Here is a 20677-nt window from a genome sequence, read left to right as displayed (position 1 = left end):
CAGTCTCTTCTGTGGCAAACAACAAAAGCCTATTCTGGGTATGAAGGTTACACTGAAAACCGCACATTTACAAAATGTCTTCTATCACTAGCACATCAGTTATGTGCATAGCTAAACATCCTGCAGAGAGCACCTCGGTAACAGAAGGTGGGTAGAGACAGATAGAAGGATCACAGCAACCAGAATTGGGATAAAAATCTTGACTCTACGATTTTCTGTTCACTGAACATTTACCAAATAAGACTTCTTTATCGTTGTCATCTTCTCCTTCCTGGAACACAAGGCCAATGTACTATAGGGACAGTTTGCTGTCTTACCTCTTCTTCTGACACTTGAAAATGGACTTGCTGATCATCTCAAAATAGACCACCAAAGTAGAAGAGCAGAGCATGTTCTTCAAAGAGCATGAGGGTAAGAAATCAATCCCTACTTGGTTTGCCCCAGTGTACATCACTGGGATCCTTTCTGGTAAGGCTTAAACATTTATTCTGTATAATTTGTGCTCATTAATGCAAATTCAGTATTGTTGGAGTGGTAGGGACAGGGATTTTTTTTCCCAAGCTGGTTAGTATTATTTGTAATTGGAACTATGGCTTTTTTATTTTAGTTACAGTTGAAACATTTTATGCCTTCAGGGTTTGAGTGCCCCCCCCCCCCCAAAAAAAAAGTCTATTATTTCTCTGGATATAGTTTAGGAATGGGATAACCCTTTGGGAATGGAAAAAATGAATTCCCAACAAAATGGAGAAATACATTTTGCACTGGCCTCTACTGCTGAGTACAACAAGGTTGTATAACTATTCAATCATTATTCAAAGAAGGCTCAAAAGCTTATCCACTCCACAGAGTGATAAAATTGTCCCACCCACCTTAAAAGATATCAATTACAGTCTTCACTTATCCTACCCAATAGAAACCTTTCATGGCTGTTTAATTGTGGATGCCATACATACCAAACTGTTGAAGAATGACTACTATAAAGTGACACTGTAAATCAGTCCGAAGCTATTTAATTTTTTTCAGCAGTACAAAATAATTACAAATATTGAGCTATGAAATAAAAAGTAAAAAATCATTCTTAAAATAGTTATAAAAATAAATAGTTAAAATCTGTTATCTACAAGAGATCATTGATTCTTAAGTATTTATAAATACTTCCAAACTAAATTAATCCGGGAAAGGCATAAAAATGCTGCTGAAATCGGTCATTTAATTTAAATATTTTTAAAAGCAATCTACATAAAATCATTGATCCTTAAATAAAAATACAAACTGTCAACATGCTAAGCACATACAACATTATTGAATTACACCAAACATTCTCTGCACACTGGAAAATTTACTATGGTTTCTCACATCACAAATGAATGTACATAGGAAAGATTCTAAAAATTCACTACGTACAATACACCTTATTTAAATAGATGCTGATTTTTCCAATCAGTTCCAAGGCACTTTTCTTCCTAAGATGCGGTTGGTGATCTTCTGTGGGAAAATATGAAGACATATAACAGATTAATTAGTATTATTTTTCTAACAATGCTACTACTTCATATTAAACTGTTCAAACACTGTCACCGGTACGTAAGTAATGATAAATCCCTTAACATATCTTATACCAACTGTGCTTTTCCCTTAGAGGGATAAGGAGAAAAAAAACCGTTGAGACACTTCCCACTAGTGGGATGTCACAAGCAGAGAACCCAGACAGGGACTAAGTGTCCATTGTTATTACAGAAGCAAATTGGGGATTAATGTGTAACTATCATTTTTCCGTATAATGGCTGATATTTCAATTCCAAACTCAAAACCTGTTTTGACTGACATAGTGGACTTATTGTGTGATGAAAGTACCAGCTGCTACTCCTCTGTTTTAATTGTATTTTAGTAAACAAAAAAAAAATTAAGCATACACCTTTCTAGAAGGCCAGATCAGAACCTTAGTTGTGCATCACTGAATAAGATAAAGAGCCCTTACTCCTCTTGCCTAGCAATGCTTTATGATTGCATACACACAAAAAACACCAGGCCCCACCCCGGACAACTCTTGTGGCTCTGCAGATGTACTGTCATAATACAATAGACAAGGGCTTACAACACAGTTAACGTGTCAAGTCATTATGTGTACAAACAGGTTCTCCACTGATTATGGGGTTTTATATAATATCTATGCTGTATTATTATTCTTTCCTGATTCAGTGACAGGCTGTCCCATATTGTGAGGCTGTTTCAGACAACTGTGATCAAGTACACAGCTCCTCTTCTCCACGTTTCTGAAAATTCAGGTTTCTCTCACTCTCTTCCCCCTCACACCTTTTTCTCACTACTACATCTCTTCTCTTTGAGCATCTGGTGAGCTGTTTCTGATATTAGGTGAGCAAACTTCAGATATAAAACAACCACACCTTTGTGCTGGTTCAATCAGCAGATGTCAGTATCGCCAAAGCATGGAGAAGTCTTGATTCTGTACACTGCACTTTACAAAGCAGAGTATCTATATGATCTCCTAACAGATAACTGACATGCCTGTTAGCATATTTGACCTACTGCCCCAAAGACAGGAAGCAGATACACACAAACACATAATACTAAACATTACAGTATGGATAACAGAAGACTCTGGGAGCAACAGAACAATCATCATCCATCTCGGTATGGAACCTGCCCTAGAATACTGCACAAATACTGCCCTAGAATACTGCTCACATGCTGCCCTATTCCATCCTGCAATTTCAAAATACTTGACATTGCATGACTACTGAAGAACAGCCCTGACTGGAATAAATTATGTCTGCCATGTGCAGCTGCACAGTAAAGGCACCAGTGTCAAAGCTTGTGTCTTGCTCTTTTCTGACAGTTTTGTAGAAAATTGGCAGAATTAACAGTCTATCAGATGGTCTCAGACGACCAGAACTCAAAAAGTTGACCAAACTGAAATGAACTCTGGTCCCAAGGATGGAAGATAAGAACTTTAACCACTGCTCCTTTGATAATTGAAACAAAAGTTTAAAAGTAACTGGTGGGAGGCAACAAAGGAGTCAAAATCAGATGAACAGATTCTCTAACAGTATCAAGTGGGAATGGCAGCTCTGAGAAGTGTATTATATGCCTCTAGAAACAACATTCTTCCTTTCCAGCTCGTGTACTGACACCTAGTGGCCAATGTCTTGCTTACACCCCCCGGCCCTGCATCCTTAAAGATATTAACAACCTCAAAAAACGGTTCATTGGTTTGGATTTTGAATACATGCATGGGCACTCACGTCTTTAAAAAGGAAAAATACGTAATCAAATTAATTTTTCCAACACCTGAGTAATTTTTCTCCTATGCTATCCAAATATGACTCATCTACAGAGCACCATCCACCCTGTGCCCTGAATGAATCAGGGATCCTATGGAAAAAACAGTAAGTTATCATATAATTAAAATCTGTATCATCTCACACACACACGAGGGTCAAATTAAAGTTACACAATCAACCTGGAACTCTCTCCCTCCTACAGTCTCAGTCTCATCTACTTCAGTGTAGCCAGGATGAGTAGGAATGTCGTCTCTGGCCTCTGTCAGGGGCTGGAAATGGGCGACAGGAGAGGGATCGCTTGATGATCCCCTGTTCTGTTCACTCCCTCTGGGGCATCTGGCATTGGCCACTGTCGGCAGACAGGACACTGGGCTAGATCAGTGGTGGGCAAAAGAGCCTCTGTGGGCTGAATCTGGCCTGCCAAGTGAGTTGATCCGGCCATTGGAGGTCCTGACACTCCATCCGCCCCAATGCCAATCAGGGCCTTGGGGATGGGGGAAAGCATGTGAAGTCTCCTTCCGTCCTGCCCCTGTCCTGCAAGGAGTGTACGGTGCTTAGAAGCACCACGCGCTCCTGGCAGGGCGGGAGGAGACTGTGCACTCCCCCCACTCAAGCCCTGATTGACCTGGCCGTGGGGGGAGCGCGCTAAGTCTCCTCTCACCCTGCAAGGGGTGCGGCTCTTCTAAGTACTGCATGCTCCTTGCAGGACAGGGGCAGGGTGGGAGGAGACTTGGCACGCTCCGTTCCCATCCCTAGGCCAATCAGAACTTGGGGGCAGAGGGAGGGCAGTTGGCTCTAAGCACATGCTCCCTTGCAGAAAGGGGGCAGGAAGCGGGACACTTCACGTGCTCCCGCTCCCCAGGCCCCTCAGGTGCACATGTTCAGAACAGCTGGTAGTTCTCTGGGAGGGGTGGGGGGGAGAGCAAAGACTTTGCGCACTCCTCCACCCCCAGACCAATCAGGAGCAGCCTGTGGCCACATCAAAAATTTCTGAAGTGGCCCCTGGTCAAAAATTATTGCCCACCCCTGGGCTAGATGGACCTTTGGTCTGACCCAGTATGGCCATTCTTACATTCTTAGTGTTTCTCAAAGTGGGACGTGGACCCACTCAGAGAAAGCTGCTAATGGGCCACTCCGCTTTGTTTACTTGCCGGCCCCACAGCCATGGAGCCTCATGGCTCCCATTGGTTGCAGTTTGCCATTTCCAGCCAAGGGGAGCTGCAGGAAGCTGCCTGGGCCACACCGCTTCCCACGGCTCCCTTTGGTTGCAAATGGCGAACTGCAGCCAATGGAAGCTGCGAGGCTCCGTGGCTGCAGAACTGGTAAGTAAACAAACTGGAGAGGCCTGTTAGCAGCTGTCTCAGAGTGGGTTCATTGCCCACTTTGAAAAACACTGATCTACCTCAACTTCCACGTTCTCACCCTCCCTGAGCCAGCCTCCAGTCTCCCTCTCCACACCAATGCTCCAATCTCCTGACCCAGGAAGCCGGGCACATGTCCCTGCTGACTCACATCAGACAGCTTCTTCCTCACCTCGGCCCGGGCAGGGAGTCATCATTGATAACATGCCAGTCAGGGTCCCTATTCTCCATTACTGCACATGCAACCCAGCACGGGCAGAGTCTACAGCAGTTCAGAGCTGCAATTGCAGGTAAAAGCCTGCTTGGCCACAGGCTGGGGCATACCCAGCCAGGACAAAATCTACAGGGAATTTTAATGCTAAAATCCAAGTAATTGCTACTGAGCATGTGCAACTCAAGTTTTTCAAAGGGTTATAATTTGGCCAAATATTGGCAGATTTTCACAGCCAAATTTTGAATTCCTACTCAAACGCATGGAGGCACCACAGCTTCTTCAAAGAAAAGGTCAAGAATTTCTTATAAATGGGCCAAACAATATATTCTTTCCTAGCCTCATTCTCGGAAATGGCAGAGTCATTTTTGCTGAAACTTAAAAGGGAGATGCATTAACACAGATGTGTCTAGGGTACTTTGTGTGACGTGTCTTTTACTATAGCTGCCTCTAAGTCACAATATGACTGCATAAAGAATTTGGAGTATTAATCTTTAACACATTAGCACTGGCCAACCTGCCAGCTAAATGAACTCCTAAGAATATATGGGATTAACAAGTCATCTTTTCAAAGTCCTCTCAAACCGTGTAGTTAAAGTTATAACCAGGTCCGTGATTCCTTGTTAAACTTATCAAACATGCTTTGCAAATACAACTAGCTTAAAGTTATATATATTCTGCACAGCAGTCCACCTTTACAGAGGTGCATACTGTAAACAAAGTATAAATAGAATAGAATAATAGAAATACGGGGCCAGGGAGGGAATCTTGAGAAATCAAGTAGTCAAACCCCCTCGATGCTGACATGAAACCAACTGTATCACGTTGTTGACTCATTTATTTTGTCATCCACTTGGATGACAAAAGCGGAACCTTTTCTGCTATACTACTGCCTGCTAGTCACTACTCACTTTGTAGCTAGGCATTTAAGTTTTCCTTTCGAAGTGTAGTCCTTCACACTTGCCTTTACTGAATTTTATCTTCTTCATTTCAGACTAATTCTCCAATTTGTCAAGGTCATTTTGAATTGTAATCCTATCTTCTAAAGTACTCGCAGCTTGCTGTCATCTACAAATTTTATAAGCATACGCTCCACTTCATTAACTAGGACATTAACAAAAATATTGAATAGTATTGAACCAAGACAGACTCGTGTGAGACACCACTAGATATAACAGTCCTTTTTGATGGTGAATCATTGATAATTACTCTGAAAAATAGTTTTTCAACCACTTCTGCACTCACTTTATAATGATTTCATGTAGAGTAAATGAATCGGAACCAAACTAAGAGATCTTAGTGTAATGTGTTTACCTGCTGTTCTCTTTTCCTTATTGACCTGTGGCAGATCGGCTTGTGAAACAGAACACCTACCGTTTTGTAAAGCTGTGCTTTCAGCCGGTATGAAGAATATTCAGATTTTCTTTTTTCTTCCTCTCGTCTCTTCTGCACCTCAGGCAGCCGTTCATAGATTCTTAGTGCAAATACAAACAGAAAAAAGTTACTTGGGAGTAAAGGAATTTGTCAATGAAAAAAGCACACTGTTCTTTATCTTCAGTTCTCTTAAAAACTTCCGGTCAAATATAGTAGAGAAAGATTATCTTTTGGGGTTTCTAGTGCCATGGAGGCCAAACGTGAAATCCATGATCATTATCAGCAAAGATACTGGAAGTCCCCACATCCCGCAATGCCACTCACTGAAGTATCACCCCCCCAAAAAAAGTATTTCTGGGTGTAATGTCAATGATATAGCAGCACTGCTTCAAAGAGTGGAAACAGAAAACAGAAATAGTACCACCAGTGGATGGGCATGTTGGGATGCAAATACCAAGTTTATTCATGAATAGTAGATATTTCTGTGATAAGAAGCACTTGAAATGCCTAAAATTTGACAGAATCATCTGTGATATTTAAAGATCTAGGCCAGATTTTGCCCTCTCCTCCTGTTGAAAATTTCCCAGGCAAGGACCGGGAATAATGGGCAGCCTTGAATTTAGGAAGCATAAGGACTCAGACCTCTGCCAGGCAGCGTTGCTGCTGCCACTTCAGGCACAGTGTTCATAATCTGAATTATCAGCCCTCTGTAATACTTAAACAAGAAAAACTATATCTTGCTTCTTTACTGAGGGTATGTCTATATTACAGCATCAATTTGAGTTATCTTAATTCAAAATAGTTCATTCGAATTAAGCTAATTCGAATTAACGCATCTACTCACAAAATGCAGCTCAAATTAGCATTTTGCTAATTCGAAATACTGCATCCACACTGACTGGACACAGAATCGGATTTAAGGCCAGCCAGAACCACGTCAGGCCCGGCATCAGGTCAGGAGTGTCTGTGTGTGCCTGCTGCCTGAGGCGGATGCCTGTGCTTAAGGGGACACCGCCCCTCCCTCCCCCTCCGGGCAGCCGGTTCTCAGGTGTCCCTGCTTGCTTGCCTGCCTCGATGAGGGACAGCAAAGCATTTGTGCCTCTGCATGCTCTTGATGCCCTCTCTTGGGACACCACAGCCCCATGGCACTCTGGTGCTTCTCGTAGACATGTTGGTGCAAGCCTGGCTGCACTTTCTGCAGGCTGCCATCCTGGAGGTCCATCGGGGGACTGTCAGTATCCAGGAGGCCCTGCAGGAGAGCTTCCACTCTGAGGAGTACTAAGAGCCTCCCTGGTGTGCTCCACTGGGGGCTTGTGCCTCATTTCTCCCTCCTTACACTTACCCCTCCCTAATCCCTCTTCCTGATGTCAAATAAAAACACATTTCTTGCCAAAAACAAACTCTCTTTATTGACCGAAACTGAGGTGGGAATGAGGGTGGGAGAGGAAAGGGGGAAACCTGGGAGGAGGGAGCTGGAAGGGGGAGTTTGGCGTTACTCTTTGTAGAATGAGGTTTACCAAACTCGAATTAAGCGCCCCGCTATTTTGAATTTAATTCAAAATAGCAGTTTGCTTGTGTAGATGCTATGGAAGTTAATTCAGAATAACAGCCGAATAGTATAGACATACCCTGAGAGATTTGGGATCAAGTGTACACTGGAGAAACATTCTATAAACACGGTGTTGTACCAAAAACACATTCTTTTAGAAGATTTATTGCGTGACTCTTTATGCAGTAGATTTAATCAGATCACTGCCTACGTTTTAGAGGGAATTAGAAGCAGATTTTCTTTTAAAAAGACATTTATTCCTTCAACGGGTATTCATTAGAAAGGGCTTCAGTGGCTTGAGGATGAGGGATACTTTCAGCTACATTTGATCCCATGTAAGTGAGTACACCTCCCATGGAAGTCTCTGTGTTAACTTCAGCAGGGACAGAATATGGTAAGATAGTCAGAAAAGAAGAGCAAGTGGCAAAGTTGTGTAACTTGCACCAATTTGATATTAAGTACCTCTGTAAAACACATCATAGGGTATGAAAGCTGGAGGTGTTAGCAGGAAAAGAAGTGGGTGTGTATAAGACAAAGCAGACTTTCACTACTTAAAATTACTCTTCCACCATCCCCAGTGGTCCCTGGCAATGAATTTGACCAGTGCTGAACATGATTCCCATCAAATATCCTAAAACTCAGACTAGAATAATCCACAAACATTTGTAAGAAGCCCAGACTACCACGTATAAACATGTTAGCTAAACATGTCTGAATTAGCAATCAGTTCACTTGAGTTAAATTCTAGAACAAACATGCCCTATATAAGCGGATTCTTGTGGTAGTAGGCAGTTACACATTAAAATAGAAAGAAAGGACTCCATTATTTAAAATATATATATATAGTAAGTACAGAGGGGAACTGTTACTGCAGTGACTAAGGTAAAGCTTTGCTACTACCTTCTCAAAGACATACCTTCTCTTTTGTCCCTGTTTTCCTACTCTGTCTGTAGCTGCTCCCAGAAGCCCAACATTTCTAAAAACTTCACTAGCAGCATTACCTCTATAGAGAAGACAAAATGAATAACTTCTAGTAAGCCTTAAATTGAAGGAGGTAGGTGGTATTTGGATTAATACATTGATCTTTTGCCTCTGAAGTCACAGGTTCAGAACTGCATCAATTCACAACTGAAAAAGCTACAGGTGATTTCATTCTCTGGGTGGATGCTTCAGGCCAACCTTCCTGATGAAGTGTTGAGGGTTTTAGCCTAGTACTTGGGAGAGGTTCGATTCCCTACTCTGACACAAACTTCCCGTGTTGACCTTGGTTAAGTCACTTAGCCTCTCTGTGCCTCAGTTCATTTATGAAATGGGAACATCGGCACCAACCTCTTTGACAGAGCTGTTGAGAGGATAAATACATTAAAGATATTAAAGACTGAAGTGCTTTGAGAACCACAGAGTCATACAACGAGAAGGGACCTCGAGAGGTTACAAGGTTATTATGGGGGGGGTGGGGGGAATTGTGGTATTACTACCCTTACTTCTGGACTGCTGCTGGCGACAATACTGCCTTCTGAGCTGAGCAGCTGGAGAGTGATGTCTACTGGCCGGAATCCTCGCTTCGAAGGCAGAGCTGCCACCCTTACTTCTGCACTGTGGCTGGCGGGATACTGTCTTCAGAGCCAAGTGCCAAGTCAACAGCTGCCACTCTCCAACTTTCCAGCTCTGAAGGCAGCACAGAAGCTAGGGTGGTAATACTGCAATCTCCCTAATATAACCTTGCAACACCCCGTAATTCCCTTTTGGGATAGGACCCACAGTGTGAGAAATGCTGGTCTTCCCCATGAAATCGGTATAGTGTAGGGACAACACACATAAAAGACTAGATTTCATGGGGGAGGGGGAGGGCAGCAAAATAAGATTTCACATGTGTTTTTCATGGTTGTGAATTTGGTAGGGCCCTACTTATTATGCATTAGCACATGCGCCTTTTGGAAGTCTCTCCCTAAGGTCATACAAGTCCTCCATTGGAAATGGCATCAAATCCCCTTCGGACCTAAATTATAAGAATGGGACAGTCCACAGAACTCTTTCAGACTACTGTCCCACTTACTCTCCACAGTTCCCTCCAGCTAGGGATGGCTGGATGTGCTGCATTAACTAGAAAGTAATCTGCTGTTCAGATATTAGGCCATTGGTGTGCCTATTTATGAAGACATTTAACATATGTAGGGCATCCATAATTGTGACTAATTCAGCACCCCGTTCCATAGTGATTTTAGAATTCTAACTAGTTTATCAAGGTGTAAGGAGAAATAGAATATTCTCCTCCCTGGAATGACCAAAAAATGTGTGCTTATTAAATAGGAAGATTTTAAAAGGCAAGTGAAAGTGATAAATTACATTCCAACTTAAACGGAGAAAAGTTATGCGTGCGGAATGAACAAATAAATGGTAATAAAAATACCACAACTGGATCCAGGTTGAGTAACTCAGAGTTAACAGACATTCTGTGAATTCAGATATTTATGAATTCTGAGTTCATAAAGATGCTGCAATTAACAGCACAGATCAAGGAGTCCTACTGACCTATGGACAGAGTTTTTTCCAGAATAGTGGAGCATTTTAAGATTTTTGCATCTGCGTTCCCGGGGCCAGAAGCAACTTTCATAAGTATGATGAACTTTCCATTTATGACCTTTGAAACAACTCTGAAATAAAATTTATCATCTTATTCAGTCTCTTTTGGCCTTTATATTAAATCACAGGGTTTATTTTGTATAGTATTTATTCTTTCTGACATGTATTTGCCCTATATATAGTACTTAGCAAAGTAATCAGCCACATAGAATCACAGAATACTAGAACTGGAAGGGACCTCGAGAGGTCATCAAGTCCAGTCCCCTGCCCTCACGGCAGGACCAAACACCATCTAGATCATCCCTCATAGATATCTGTCTAACCTGCTCTTAAATATCTCCAGTGATGGAGATTCCACAATCTCCTTAGGCAATTTATTCCAGTGATTTACCATATGTTTAAATTCCATTGACTCCATATTCCTGTGGTAGCTGTTTTGATTCTTTCAATATCTTTTGTATGGAAAGTACTCCAGAAGCAAAAGACTTAAGTACTATACAAGCTACCATGCAGATGTCTAATCCCCTCTTTTCTCACCTCCTTCCTCTTGTACCATTTTCATGATCCAGCTGAAATATCAATTTTTTCATTGCTATCTTTCACTTATTGTCCCTATCTCACCATTTTTGTATCCTTAATTCATTATCTGATTATTATGAAATCCCCCCCCCAACTTCTGCCCAATTTCTATCCTATATATAAATACAGATTGGACCTCCCTGGTCCAGCTCCCCCATGGCACCTGAGCAGTCCCAGACAAGGGAGTTTGCCGGACTAGGGAAGATCTAGGAGGAGGGGCACCAGCCTCTCCGCTCAGGTCCTCTCCCCAGCTCCCTGGCACCACTGCCCTCATCCCCCTGGCTGCAGGAGCCTTGCTGGTGCTCACAGCCCCGCTAGCTGTGGGCTCTGCAGTCCCTCCCTTCCTGGCCCCACCAGCTGCAGGCTCTGTGGTTCCCCCCACCCCATGGGCTCCAGCAGCCCTGTCGACTTCAGCCCAGCGGGCTATGGGCTCTGGTGCCCTGTGGGCTCTGCTGCCCCACCAGATGGCTCTGCTCCCAGCCACTGGCAACCTCTGTAATAAAGCTCTCTGGTCCAGCAATATCCGTGGTCTGGCAGGACCATAGAGTCCCAGAGCACAAAAGTTCAATCTTTTGTCCCAAACTTTCAAGTAGTGGTATGTTAGATGTCTGCAGCACTCCACATACCTGTAAAAGTTTTAGAGCTCTAAGGGTATGTCTACACTGCATTCCTCTTTCGAGAGAGGAATGCAAATGCAGCTGAGCAAAATTGCAGATGAAGCGCGGATTTGAATTTCCCGTGCTTCATTTGCATAATCGCTTCCGGCCGCTTTTTTTAAATACCCTATTTCAAGATAAAAAACGCTGTGTAGACGTGGTTATTTTGAAAGAAACCCCTTCTTTTGAAATAACCCTTACTCCTCAAAAAATGAGGTTTAACGGTTATTTCGAAAAAAGGGGTTTCTTTCAAAATAACCGTGTCTACACAGCAATGTTTACCTTGAAATAGGGTATTTCGAAATAGTGGCTGGATGCGATTATGCAAATGAAGCACAGGAAATTCAAATCCACGCTTCATTTGCAATTTCGCTTGGCTGCATTTGCATTCCTCTCTCGAAAGAGGAATGCAGTGTAGACATACCCTAATTTACCTTTCACTATCCATGATGCTTTATTACTTTTTGCTTTTCACTCAGTTTATGCAATGGCTAGACTATTCACAAACTAAAGGTTTATTTTTCTAGTCCATTTCAGTTATAGTGCTCTCATATTTGCAGTGAAATGTTCAGATGCAGCTAAAATAAATAATTTTCCCAAATATCAAGGGGGTAGCTATGTTAGTCTGTATCTGCAAAAATAACAAGGAGTTCTGTGTCACCTTAAAGACTAACAGATTTATTTGGGCATAAGATTTCATAGGCAAAGATCCACTTCATCAGAGACAGGAATCCTCAGAATTTTCCCAACTTTTTTTTTTTAACCAAAACATTGAAACATGTCTATTAATAACAAATCATGCTCCCCTTCTAACAGCAAACTCTACATTTTGTACTAAAACCACTTGATGTATCCTAAGCAGCCAAAACCTTCACTTGAAAGAGTGAGAATAATTTTCTATCCTTAACACCCCATTCATGTCACCCGATTTAGTTTATCTGATACAAGTCTTAGCCTTACCTTTTAGATCTCTGAACCATTTCTCTCATTGGAACTGTCCTTTCCTTCTGTTTAACCAGGTAATCTAAACAGAAAGGCAAAGTTCTGAGCATAATAAAACTCTAGCGCTTACAAAAACAGTGAACAAGTTTGTTTAGATTAGCGCACTGATCTACTATTGTAATCTCAGTCATATATACAATTCATTTATATAGAATGGATAACTACCCTATTATAAGAATCTCATGATACATATAAAATAAATGTATATAAAATGAATAATTATGTTAAAGAATCTCATTAGAAATAAAGTACACTTGAAATCATGCCAAGTAAATTCAGTATTCCCTATACAGCACGCACAAACATGAGGCACCTCTGTTATAGAGCAGGTAACTAGCATTCTTATAACCCTTCTTCTCTGGGGAATTGAACAGCTCCTCTCGCTCGTTCTGCAACACACTCTGAATCTTCCTTTCTTCCATGATGAGCTTCAGGCGCTTCATACGCTCCCCAGAGCGGGAGATGAAATCAGGACGGTGCAATACAAGCGCCTCCTATGCAGAGGGAAAAACACTCTGCGGATAAAATGGCTTTAGAATATTCCTGCAAGCTGGGAGGGGATGATCAAAATTAGTGAATAGTGGAAAGCATTCCTTTCAAAAAATCACCCTCTCACAGTACAGAATGCTGTACCCATAATGCAGAGCAGCTCTCTGGGGGTCTTGTTAACAAGTACTTTGGCATTAAACAGCATGAAAGTTAACTGGCTGGGGAAAAGAATAGCTAAAATAATTTACAAAAGAGGGTGTGAAGTTCAGTTTAAACAAGCAGTCAAAGATCAGGCAGCCACACACCCAAACCAAGATAGGAGCAATCATTGACTTAAACACTTCCATCAAAATAAAACTAAAGTCTATTACAGCTATCCATTTAAGTAGTGCATATCTCAGTGTCTACAGCAGGGGCAGGCAGTCATTTTTTTTGCCAGGGACCACTTCAAAAATTTTTGAAGTGGCCATGGGCTGCACCTGAAGGGGCAGGGTCAAGATGCTTTGGGCTTCCCCACCCACAGACCATGATTGGTCCGGAAGCCCCTTTGTTCCCCCTTCCACTAAGCACCATGCACCTGGCAGTGGGAAGAGACTTTCCGTGCTGCCCCACTCCCAGGCCAATCACAGCCTGGGGGTTGGGGAGTGTGTGAAGCCTCCTCCCGCCCTGCCAGGAGCATGCAGCACCTCTAAGTGCTGCATGCTCCTCGCAGGGCAGGGGTAGGGTGGAGGAAACTTCACACATCCTCCCACCTCCAAGCCAATCAAGGCTTGGGGGCAAGGGAGCGCGCGATGTCTCCTCCCGCCCTGCCAGAAGCATGCAGCGATTTGAAGCGCCACATGCTCCTGGCAGGGCAGAGGAAACTTTGTGCACTTTCCCCTGCCCCCAGACCCTAATTGGCCTGGGGTCGGAGGAACGGCAGAGCCTCCATTGGCCGGATTAATCCGCTTGGCGGGCCAAATCCAGCCCTTTTGCCCACCCCTGATCTAGAATATGTTGGCTTCTAAAGAAAACTTTAAAGTGGGATCTCAGCATTTCACTTTCCTTTTAACCCCAATGTTTAATAGTAATAAGCAGCTTTCAAAAAATAAAGGCAACGAGTACTGTGACTTGGCTGAGACCCCTTCCTTGAACGTCACAATGTGTGCTTATGCTGACACCACCTATCTTCATCTCTATTCTACCCCATATCACAAGGCAGCAGGTAATAATGCTCTTGCTGAAGTAGGCCATCAAGGTGTGAAACTCAATGCCCCTTGACATCAACTTCTGTCCACCAGTGTTCCCTGTAAGCTGTGCAGCAGCATGGAGCACAGCTTCACAGGTGATTGATCAGGCCTGCCCAGTCATTCCGCTCCATGCATGGAGCCCTGAGCCTCTGACTGGGTGGGGCTGATTAATCACCTGTGAAGTTGTGCTGCTGGTAGGGAACACTGCTGTCCACCTCTGCTGACTTTTGATCCTCACCATAAAACTGTATTTTTCATACCTGGTTTTGAGCACCTAAATAATTTGCCATATGGATACATGAAATCCCCATTTTAGTGTCCAATACATAGATAAATGTATTATGTTTCTGTTATATTCACTGTTTTTAAAATATCACACTGTAATCTTTATTACTTAGCATTCATGAATACTTTTGCATGGCAGCAATTAAAAAAATTTATGTTGTTACTGCTGCTGCTACATTCCTTCTGAAGTCTTGAAACATGAGATTTGATCATCCTGATTATTTTAGCTTGTATAGACATAGGTATTATAAAAAGTGTAAAATTATCCAACAGTGTTGTTATACTTGTTGACTGCATACAGCAATGAAAGTAAAATGGTGAAAATCAGGGCCACAAGTTTTGTTTTTATGAGCACCTAAACATGACTTCATCTTCTCCATCTTTTTCCCCTCACTCCTCCAAAAATTACAGTAAAACAAGAACCTCTAAAGTGGAGTGTTCTTACCTGCAGTGTCATTTTCACAAATGGTCTTGGGGGCTTGTTCTCAACATCTCTTACTGGGACCACTGGTTGAGTCTTTATGCTTCTTTGCTGCTCTTGCCAATTCCTCTCTCGGAGTGGCTCTCTCCATGGCTTTGTGCTGGTCAGTGGCTCAAACCAGGATGGACCTGGACCAGAAAAGGAGCTAAATTTGTTCTCCTTCCTAGAATCGGATTTTAAATCCTCAGCAGGAACAAACCACGAAACTCCTATTGAAAATATTTTTTAGAGCCAAAAAGTACAAATTAGAGAAAAATGTTAAAGAATATATACATTTCCCTTTTGTCTTCTCTTTTCCAGACCCTCTGTATAAACAGTGCCTCCAAACACGGAGACCTGATCCTACAGCCATTGCTCATGTCAGTAGTTCCACTGACTTCAATGGGAAGTCCTTGAATCTGTCAAAGAACATAGATAAAACCCTCTGAAATGGCTCAACTAACAACATTTCTCTTTACTTGTATAATCATTTACTAATAAGTTCACATTTCTAAAACACCTATGATCCCCAAAAGTTGAATCACTCTTTACAGATGTTTCTAAGGGGCAAGTGCTTTGTATCTTCCAAACCCCTTACATGCATGTGAGTGCTTAGCCCGCCTGAATTTGCAGCCTTCTGGAATGTAAATACAATTAAAATATACACTAGGTATGTTAAATATAGAATAATCAACTAATTGAATAGTCAATAGAATTTGCATCGACTATTCAATTAGTCCATAAGGGCACCTCTGCCTTTGAAATGTAGCAAGAGCCTCAGTAGCTCTTGCTACATTTCAAAGGCAGAAGCGCTGTGGGGAGCATGGGGCGAGAGGAGGACTCAAGCAGTCCCCAACTGGCCCTGTACTCCCTGCTTTTGAAATGTACAAGAGCCCCATTCTTGCTACATTTCAAAGGCGGAAGCACCTCCAGTTCCCCACTGTGCCCCTGCCATAGACACGGTGCTGATAGAGGCAGCAAGGAGGGGAAGCGACTACTCACTAGTTGACTATCTGATAAATATATGCTTACTGGACAGTAGACTAGTTGCTTATACCTCCAACATACACTTTAGAAGTTTTCATGTGAAGCAGATACAAGACTGTGATGAGTAGGGTTATCTGTTCCTAACCAAAACATGATGAACAACTGCATACAGGAATGGAATATAACATTTTAGGACATTTCAACAGCTATGCAGCTGAGTGTTGAAGGGAAATTCAGATTAGGAGGCTGGACCCTGTATCTTCCCAAGATACAGCCACAGCTGAAGAGGGGACAAGAACACTTCCTTCCAATATCATGACCTTCTCTTCGTCTGAAATCTCACTTATTCCATGACACCCTCAATAAATGAATCACTAAAAATAATGAACTATAAATCCTTGATGAAAGTTAGTAATTCCATTGCCTTTAAAAAAACGATAGATTTGTCAATGTTAGAGACTGTTCCTATGGGGCCAGCTAGAGATCTCCTAATTACATACATTGTGTATTGGTAACAGGGGCGGATATAGGGCAGGGCGAACAGGGCAGCCACCCTGGGCCCCGCGCTTCAAAAAGCCCTGTGCATGTGCCGTGGCGCCACTGTGCATGCGCATGGCGTCACTGCGCATGCGCCATGGCAAAGGGGGGGCCCCGCAGAATTACACTGCCGGGGGCCCCACAAAACTGTCATCTGCCCCTGATTGGTAATACATGCTGGCTGATGGGAAATGTGAGCACTTTCCCATTCCAAGGTGCAATGCTTGGGGCTCACCTTGTGATAGCTGTTTCCCCTTGCCTGCTAGGTTTGGAAAATCTGAACACACACAATTCAACTGCCCAAAACCATCATTCGCATAACTCAGGGGTTTCTGTGGCCTCGCCTGGCTAGCTCTTGGGGTGGGGAAAGTCACACCAACATCTCGAGTATTTTTCTTGGTTGCACTGTTCACAATCTCCAAGTCACCTATAGTTCAAGAGAAAGAAAAAGGAACACATTACCCCACAGCAGCAATGACTAAACACACTAAAATGTTGGGAAGTCATCCCTGGTCCTTCAAACTAAGCAAGTGGCCTACTGCCATATCCCCATGTACAATGACTTTGTCAGATATCATAAGATAAGGTGGATTGAACCAGACCAGAACCTTGATGGAAGACTTCTGAGGAACACCTCAATCATCAACATGCTCTAAGCCTTTTAGAAGATGGCACTTGTGAAGGTTGACAGTTTTTTGCCATTTTACTGTAATCTTATATATGGGGCTGGTGGACTTTAAGACTCACGCCTTTTAAGTTATCACTCCAAATCCAGCTCAAATACAGTGACCAAGGGTTGTTACTATATGATGATCTTCATGAAGTTAGTTCTGTGGCATCAGTCTGGCTCCCAGGGCAAAAAGGTGTCTACATCACACCATTAATGCAATTGGCAGTTAGAGCAAAGGTCAAGCACTGAGTGGAATGAGGGAATGAACTCCTCTCTCTCTTGTAGAGGAAGATTCCTGTTTCTGGGCTGTGTCATAAAGGCCGCTTATGTTTTACTGGATAAACAAGGGAGAACTAAATATGTGTAAAACTGAAGCTGTTAACCAAGGCTTAAGAAACTATAAGCAACCTTGGAAGAATGTCACAAACATTTACCAACCCAGACACTAAGTTTATTCACACCTCCTTATCAAAGTAATCATAATGAAAAGCAGGAATTTTCTTTGTCCATCCAAACAGTCACTCATCCCTTAAAGTAGGATTGTACAGGCCTGCTTTAACAAACTGTCACTGGAGGATGTGGGGGGTGGGGAAGGGACCTGAACCCAGGAAGCATACCAGTCAATAAATAAATCCTATCTGAAGTGGGGACAAGAGATATGCAAAGGGAGAATCCTGCCAACAGGAATAAAGACTGCAGCTGGCTGGCTGACTAGACTGGTAGAATAGTGAGTGCTTATAAAGATATTCAGTAACTTGCACACAAAGGACCTCGGGACTTTTAGAACTCTTACAAGAGAAAAGTAACATGGAATCTAGTGTAATCAGTTATTTGATACTGAAACGGATTAAAGGTCTGAGATAGCAGAATTCACAGATGAACAAACACCTGGGCCAGTAGCATGGTGGGAGCCAACAAATGCAAGTGTCTGATTTTAACACTTTATTCTGAAAGGATCAAAGCAGTACAATTTGTAGGCAGCGAATGCCCAGTGTACTTTCCTGTCAGTGAAGACCTGCATTAAACTCTGAAACAGCCCTGAGATGAAAGCCAGAAGTGAATAAGAAGAGATGAAGATCAGACCTAAGGAAACTCACCTGCTTGGATGCCCTTGTTTAACATCCGTGTGTGTCGCTTGTTATTGAGGGCAGAGCTTGGTCTCCAGGAACTGCTGATTGTAGCAGAAGATTCTGATGAAATAACAGAGTCTGTCATCTAGAAAAAGCATAACAGGTTCTTGGGGATCTCTATTCAACTCAAGTCAGCCTGGGGGCAGGGGTGAGGGATCAAGCTGCAAGGGAACAATAGCCACAAGTTCAGTTCTTACTGATTCTTTTATGGGCTCAAGCCAAAGGGTTGCAGGTAACCAAAGCATATATCTCCTGGCAATGAGGAGAGTTGAGGACAGAGCATGTTTAACATGGTTCAATAGTACTATTATATGTAAGTGCACCAGGAACTGTACGTTTAGCTGAGCACTTTGTGAACAAAGTCAGAAGAAGAACCTGAGAGAGAAGGCGCTGAGCAATTTCAAGGCAGAACATCTGGACCAAGGTACCTGAACGCTGCAAGAGAAAGGGATTATGCTGGAAGGCTGCTGGGTTCCCTTTCTGCTCAGTAATGATTTCTGTTTCTACAGTACCAGAAAGAAAGCAAAGGACTTTCCAAAAGGCACCAGTAAAAAATTCTCCCACTTTTTTCATGCCCCCCAAAAATCAGTGTTCTCTACTGAGGCGAAACCTGTTGAGAAAACTGCAACTTAGAGGAGGTAAGAAACAAGGAGCTAAGTACCATGAGTGGGAGGTTATACAGGCACTTGTACCTCTTAGTTCATCATAAAAATAGAACTAGCTGTGCTCATAGATCTAATATTGAATGGAGCTGCTTTGTAAATTTGTGTAATGATCTTATTGCCCTTTAAAATTGTAGGGCATTTTGTCTGTGAATACAATGCACCTCTTTACGCAAGATTTGTATTCTGATTATGTAAATAGGGATATGTTGGTGTTTAAATAACTCAGCAGTTATTGACAATGCTTCTACAGCCCTCAATTTTGACAATGTGGCGTCAAACAGCTGCTAGAATGAAGTTAGTTGTGCTTCATTTTAATTAGGAAACAGATTTTTCACACCTATTACAGTAATCAGTATTCTATTAATACCTCATAATACTAAATCTGATGGGCGCAACAGGAGCTATATTTTATTGCTCAGGAACTATTGTACCTTCATTGTCATCAATTCAACAATGCATAATTTCAATCACCGCATTTAAAAGACCTGGCTTTTATTCTCAGAAATACAAGAATGCGTCACTTTGCGTCTTGTAAAATCAATTACAGCTCTGGCAGATTTTACATGATAGATATGGCAGACATGCACCTGCACATCTGAGAACCGAATCAAAATGCATATACACATTCTGGAAAAACAAAATCCTTATTCTATATGCAGAGAAAATTGATTTCCCTCCCTCCCAAACAAGCATTTCAGCATTCAAGCAGGTTAGATATACGCAGTCATTCAGCAATTAATATATACATACTTATTTCCATTCAAACCAACTTCAATGCAAACTCTGGTTTTGCAGCTGGTGCCAGATATAACTTCAAGAGTACCTGAGAAGTACAAATTATATTTGATAGTAAACACCTTAAAGGAAGCGTCCAGCATTTGTATACTGTTGAGCAGAAAATAAAAAAATCCAGAACAGGGTTCTGTGGAGGCAGAGCTGACAATATTACTCAGATAAACCAGAAATTTAATAAAAACTGAGTATAAAAAGGGTGCCACTTTCTTATATAGGTTGGACCTCCCTGGTCCGGCACCCTTGAGACCTGAGTGGTCCCAAACCTGGGAGTTTGCTGGGCATGGGGAGGTCAATGCTCCCCCTACTGGCTGCCCCTCTCCCATCTTTTCCTATCAACATCTTTTGTTGCAGACTACTGGGACATTTTCTGAACTTACACTCACTTACACTCCAGACTTGCCGGACACTAAATCTCCATGAAGATCTGTCAGACCTGTCAACACTCATGGTGCCACATGGTGCTGAGGGGCTGACAATGGGAATGGTTCCAAGATATCCCTCATCAATGGTGTCTGCACATTCAGTAACAGCACTGCCAATGCAGGAAGCTGCAATGCCAGTCTGTAGCACCAGACTATGGGGTACCAGGTCATTCTTCAGTAGTGCCAATGCTGAAGAGTTGGAAGTTTAAAGAACCAAGTTCCTCTACACAGGAAGTCTTGGCAGTGCTTTTTGTGAAACCTCTTCAGAGAAGCCTCTTCTTGATAAAAATGCGCTGGCACTATGAGGAGACTAAGCAGAGTGATCTCGAGGAGATACCCTTTTCTTCTTTTAGGTGATCTTAAGAGATCTGCCTCTGGAATATGTGCCCTG

General features: G+C 42.5%; 1 protein-coding gene across 5 annotated transcripts in view; it reads right to left on the bottom strand.

Moving 5' to 3' along the window:
* Positions 1 to 1178: 1178 nt before the first annotated feature.
* Positions 1179 to 20677, bottom strand: part of ALMS1 (ALMS1 centrosome and basal body associated protein) — a 98848-nt gene continuing 79349 nt past the window's right edge. For 3 of the 5 annotated variants that reach the window (XM_089777742.1, XM_075931030.2, XM_075931031.2), the window contains 8 exons: positions 18372 to 18489; positions 16840 to 17031; positions 15066 to 15310; positions 12931 to 13111; positions 12576 to 12639; positions 8714 to 8800; positions 6249 to 6348; positions 1179 to 1485 (listed from right to left, as the gene is read on the bottom strand). In XM_089777742.1, coding sequence (XP_089633868.1) covers positions 1441 to 1485; positions 6249 to 6348; positions 8714 to 8800; positions 12576 to 12639; positions 12931 to 13111; positions 15066 to 15310; positions 16840 to 17031; positions 18372 to 18489 — 1032 coding nt within the window. In that variant the 3' untranslated portion in view covers positions 1179 to 1440. The remainder of the gene's footprint in view (positions 1486 to 6248; positions 6349 to 8713; positions 8801 to 12575; positions 12640 to 12930; positions 13112 to 15065; positions 15311 to 16839; positions 17032 to 18371; positions 18490 to 20677) is intronic. The other 2 variants (XM_089777740.1, XM_089777741.1) reach the window with 2 other exon arrangements.

The sequence above is a fragment of the Pelodiscus sinensis genome, chromosome 4 (assembly GCF_052426305.1).
Source record: "Pelodiscus sinensis isolate ZL-2025 chromosome 4, ASM5242630v1, whole genome shotgun sequence".
Taxonomy (NCBI): Eukaryota; Metazoa; Chordata; order Testudines; family Trionychidae; genus Pelodiscus; species Pelodiscus sinensis.
This window is presented reverse-complemented; position numbering and strand designations above follow the sequence as displayed.